Consider the following 2,405-nt stretch of genomic DNA (forward strand, 5'->3'; position numbering starts at 1 on the left):
CCATATACCCCAGGGTAGCGGCATCATCTCTGCCAGCTGTGTGACGGCCTCATCATATGATAGCAGTGGCCCGAACTATGCCTGATCCCTGACTGTACGGGCATACATGCCCGAGCCTCGCGGCATCCTCTGGATCCTACCAAACTGTCTGCATACCTTGTCAACAAGCTGCTTCTCCAAAATATAGGGCGTCCGCCCAATCAGATACCTGCTCCTGAAGGTATAGGGTAGCTCCACTGCGTCGTCATCCCACTCCGCGCACCCCAGGTACGGCCTCCAGATAACCATATCAATGTCATCTATGACGCATCTCCAATGCTCCAGTCAACCAATCCGAGGCTGTGACGTAATCATATCGTATAAATGCACAAAGCTCCGTCCCTGCCCTCTGCCTCTGAAGTGGATAGGCCGTGTAATAGGAAGGTGCTCATATGCCCACACCTGTAAGAGAGTAACTCCGCAGCCCAAGCCCACTGATCCGTGGTAAACAAACTGATGCAGCTCATAGTACAAATGTGCCAGGACACATGGGCCCCATGCATATCTGGTGTGCTCAGTCACCAGAGTCTCCAATGCTCCTCCCCAGCCAACTGCCAATCCCCGTGTAGCCCTGTCTGGACACAAATAGCCACTGATGGCTCCTCCAATAACAGCTGGCAAAGCTAAACCTGTAGCGGTCATGGTATCCCATGCCACGTGACCTGCTCTCATCTCCAAACCGGGATCCTGAAATACTCGTCTCAGTGCCTCCCTGTCTCCGTCACGATCATATGGAATCAGCTCTCCATCGATCGGTATATGTAGTATCCTGTACACATCCTCCAGCGTCACTGTCATCTCTCCCATAGGCAAATGGAACGTACAAGTCTCGGAGTGCCATCTCTCCGCCAGTGTAGTCAGCAAACCCATGTTTGCCCGAAACTCAGGCACAGATAGCACATGTGTGAGACCCATCTCCTCAACAACAATTCTCTCTTGAATCGACAACTCTGGTCGCAACCTCTGAGTCGATGGGAATCTCTCCCGTGACTCCAACATAGGCAGATACTCCTGCAGTCAACCAATCAATCATGTCAGTTATCGTGGCATTCACTGTTTATCACAAAATGCTACTTGTTCTCTAAATGCATTTGGTTATCTATCCTAGTGACACTCACTGTTCATCACAAAGTGTTGCTATCTATCCTAGTAGTGCTCCCTGTTCATCACAAAGTACTACGTGTGTGACATTCCCTGTTCATCACAAAGTGTTACTCACATTCGCACTCCCTGTTCATCACAAAGTGCTGCCTATCTTGGTGCTCCCTGTTCATCACAAAGTGCCTTGATCTATCCTAGTCATCCTAGAGGACCTGCTTGAGTGTATCCTCTCAGCAGCTTATCCAATCGACAGCGTATGTTCATCACAGAACTGCCGATTTGACCTAAAAAGACTTAAACCATGCATTTTGACACACAAACGCGCTTTAAATTCCTAAACGCGCTTATAGACTGCATAAACGCGCTTCTGCAACACAAACGCGCTTTTAGAACACAAACGTGCCTATATTATGCACAAACGCGACCAGGGAACACAGACGTCCCTACATGACATAAACGCCTCTACATTTCACAAACGCGTCTGCATTTCGCACAAACGCGGTCCCAGGCACAAACGCGCCTAGAACCGACACAGACGCGCATGTTGGACACAGACGCGCCTGGCACTAACACAGACGCGGTTGCACGTTTTTGCACTTTTTAAACTACCCTATTCCTAGTGCATTTATTGCTACCTAGCATGCATTTATGACAAAACTTGAAATGCGTGAAAGTACGAGGAGGTTTTCGAGTACTTACCGGCTCTCCTGCATCTGCTGGTCGCTGGAATCGGCGAACACGGTCGAATCTATGAATGAAAGCCATCGCTGCTGACTACTGCTGCTCTTCTTTCGCTCTGCACTGTGATCTTCTAAGGGTGTGGATGACAATGAGGATGTCTTTTGCCCGTGGTCTATCTTATAGCCTACCCTAGCCCTCGCCCTCATTTCCCGAGTCAGTATTCTTCATCCCGTGACTTTGTCACTTTATCCGGTCAACCCATTCTATCTCGTCTTTCTTATCGAGAGATTGTCTGCAATCTTTTCAGACATTTTCATCCAATCTCTCGAGGGGGCATATTATTCCCATACTGGGGCAACTCTGTATCGGTTTATCTTATCTTCTTTGAAACAACGCGACAAGCCGCATTGTTTCAAAAAGGGGCAAAATGCAGACACCCAAAATTGTCATGTCTAATTAAATAAATATTTTATTTATTTAATTATCTAAGCCTAATTCTTCTATTAATTAAATAAATTTTTATTTATTTAATTAATTCATTTATCCTCTTCTAGCCTTAGTTCTCATTTAAATAAATACATTTA

The 2,405-nt window shown here is 46.8% G+C and overlaps 1 protein-coding gene across 1 annotated transcript; it reads right to left on the reverse strand.

The window, feature by feature from the left end:
• Window positions 1–315: 315 nt before the first annotated feature.
• On the reverse strand, window positions 316–2,150 carry LOC131859733 (protein MAINTENANCE OF MERISTEMS-like). The gene is made up of 2 exons (XM_059213741.1): window positions 1,840–2,150; window positions 316–1,050 (listed from the first exon to the last, which is right to left on the reverse strand). The coding sequence occupies exons 1-2, from the start codon at window positions 1,903–1,905 to the stop codon at window positions 325–327; spliced, it is 792 nt and encodes a 263-aa protein (XP_059069724.1). The 5' UTR covers window positions 1,906–2,150; the 3' UTR covers window positions 316–324.
• Between the last annotated feature and the right edge of the window lie 255 nt (window positions 2,151–2,405).

Source organism: Cryptomeria japonica, chromosome 11 (assembly GCF_030272615.1).
Source record: "Cryptomeria japonica chromosome 11, Sugi_1.0, whole genome shotgun sequence".
NCBI classification, from domain to species: Eukaryota; Viridiplantae; Streptophyta; class Pinopsida; order Cupressales; family Cupressaceae; genus Cryptomeria; species Cryptomeria japonica.

Bases quoted from the DNA above. Each gene is read 5' to 3' on its own strand.
- LOC131859733 (XM_059213741.1), bottom strand. From the start codon at position 1,905: ATGGCTTTCATTCATAGATTCGACCGTGTTCGCCGATTCCAGCGACCA. The intron at 1,051-1,839 runs GTAAGTACTCGA...GGTTGACTGCAG, and splicing joins CAGCAGATGCAGGAGAGCCG to GAGTATCTGCCTATGTTGGA.